Source organism: Eulemur rufifrons, chromosome 9, assembly GCF_041146395.1.
Source record: "Eulemur rufifrons isolate Redbay chromosome 9, OSU_ERuf_1, whole genome shotgun sequence".
NCBI classification, from domain to species: domain Eukaryota; kingdom Metazoa; phylum Chordata; class Mammalia; order Primates; family Lemuridae; genus Eulemur; species Eulemur rufifrons.
The window spans coordinates 14,009,103-14,011,583 of NC_090991.1; the positions used below are offsets into that span (position 1 = coordinate 14,009,103).

The window sequence follows — 2,481 nt, forward strand, 5'->3', positions numbered from 1 at the left end:
ATGCCATTTCCTGAACAATGCAAACTTTACACCTGCCAGTGGATAGTGCTACCATAATAATCTACTCAATCCCACGTTTTTGTGTCTGCCGTGAAGCTTCTCTCCGGGTCTACTGATCTGCTCGTTCCAGCATCAATACCATGTCGTTTTAGAGTCCTTGAGATCTGATACAGCAAGTGTCACCTTGTCACTGTCTTTTTCAACATTGTCCTAGCTTATTTTCATGCTTGTTTTTAGACAAAACTTAGATTAGTTTTGTTTCTTAGAAACGCTGTTATAATTTTGACATCAAATAGATTAAGTTTTAGAATAATTCGGGAGAATATGTCCCTTTGCAACATTTCATTTTTCTTTCGTGGTGATTCTATTCATTTACTGAATTTTTACATTATGCCTCCCTGGAGAATCCGAAGGTCTTGCTGATTCTTGCCAACATCCTAATGCAACGATTTATTTGTTAATAATGTGGATGGGATTGTTTTGCATTATATAGTTTAACCTTATTTTTTCTGGTTATTGTGACATATGATAATAATAGGCAATATTTGTTGAGTGCTCACTGCCTGCCAGCTCCTTGTGTTAAGCACTTTATTACTTAATTTTGCCCGCCACCCCAAGGCCCATTTTTCACAAGAAGAAACTGAGTCTTAAAGAACTGCGGTACTCTAACTGAGGTTCCACGGTTAGGAAGTGGCAGACCTCAGTCTTGATTTCAAGTATTCTGAGATCTCTCTTTATTTCTAATAGTCTTTCAATTGGCAGTCCTGTTTTTCCCCAATAGTTCACCATATCTCTAAATAATAATTTTCCTACTCCTTTCAAATATTTTTATTTTACCCCTTTTATTTTTTAATTATACCATATCCATTTCTTGTAATGCATTATCTGTATATGGAAAACCTATATAATATCATAAAATAATCATTAAATACTTCAAGAGTATTGTAAGATGGCAGGATTTCAAGTAACACTTAGACATTATTGCTATAACACTGAGTATGCCAAATTATAAGTTGCTGAAAAGATTAAGTGGCATAAACACTATCCATCTTCTGTTTTTTACTTTGTTACTTATGTAAAAAATATAAAATTGGGTGTAAAATATTTTTAATTATAAGAAAACTGTTAGTTTTGTTTATCTTCATGTCCTTATTCAACTAACGGCACTTGGTAAGTATTTTTTGGTTGCAGAAAATTGGGGGAAATGGATGGAGCCAACCAGAGTGAGGGCTCAGAGTTCCTACTCCTGGGGATCTCGGAGAGACCTGAGCAGCAGCGAATCCTGTTTTGGATGTTCCTATCCATGTACCTGGTCACGGTGGTGGGAAATGTGCTCATCGTCCTGGCCATCAGCTCTGACTCCCGCCTGCACACTCCCATGTACTTCTTTGTGGCCAACCTCTCCTTCACTGACCTCTTCTTTGTCACCAACACCATCCCCAAGATGCTGGTGAACCTTCAATCCCAGAACAAAGCCATCTCCTATGCAGGGTGTCTGACGCAGCTCTACTTCCTGGTCTCTTTGGTGGCCCTGGACAACCTCATCCTGGCCGTGATGGCGTATGACCGCTATGTGGCCATCTGCCGCCCCCTCCACTATACCACAGCCATGAGCCCTAAGCTCTGTATCTTGCTCCTCACCTTGTGTTGGGTCCTATCTATCCTCTATGGCCTCATCCACACCCTGCTCATGACCAGAGTGACCTTCTGCGGGTCACGGAAAATCCACTACATATTCTGTGAGATGTATGTATTGCTACGGCTTGCATGTTCCAACACGCAGATTAATCACACTGTGCTGATTGCCACAGGCTGTGTTATCTTTCTCGTTCCCTTTGGATTCATGATCATGTCCTATGTCTGGATTGTCAGAACCATCCTTCAAATACCCTCAGCCTCTAACAAGTACAAAGCCTTCTCCACATGTGCTTCCCATTTAGCTGTGGTCTCCCTCTTCTATGGAACACTTTGCATGGTGTACCTGAAGCCCCTCCACACCTACTCCATGAAGGACTCAGTAGCCACAGTGATGTACGCTGTGGTGACCCCCATGATGAACCCTTTCATCTACAGCCTGAGGAACAAGGACATGCATGGGGCTCTGGGAAGACTCTTAGGGAAACCCTTTCACAGGTTGACATGAGGGTAATTTGGAAAGGGAGCATTGAAGTGGAGACTGGGAATATCCTTCACTATATGCAAGGTAATATCCAATGGGTTACACAGCAGTGATTAGGACATTGTTCAAGTTCAGAATGAGTGTATATTTCTGTGGTGATAAAAAGACATATATGTGTAATCCCCCCAATCTCATAGTCTTGGCAATAAGTAAGGTCACACTAACATTAATTCAAGAATTTTTCAGGACCAAATTCTTCAATGTGCCACAGGACCACATTCTCAGCCTTATCCATACAGACCCAATTATAACCTAGCAGTGTCTCTCATCTTAACTAGCAAATATCCAATGAATAGAAAGTA

The 2,481-nt window shown here is 41.0% G+C and overlaps 1 protein-coding gene across 1 annotated transcript; it reads left to right on the top strand.

Moving 5' to 3' along the window:
* Positions 1–1,198: 1,198 nt before the first annotated feature.
* LOC138392600 (olfactory receptor 1D2) lies at positions 1,199–2,143 on the top strand. The gene has a single exon (XM_069483477.1). The coding sequence runs from the start codon at positions 1,205–1,207 to the stop codon at positions 2,141–2,143; it is 939 nt and encodes a 312-aa protein (XP_069339578.1). The 5' UTR covers positions 1,199–1,204.
* Positions 2,144–2,481: the final 338 nt, after the last annotated feature.

Coding starts and splice junctions, on each gene's coding strand:
- LOC138392600 (XM_069483477.1), top strand. CDS start 1,205: ATGGATGGAGCCAACCAGAGTGAGGGCTCAGAGTTCCTACTCCTGGGG.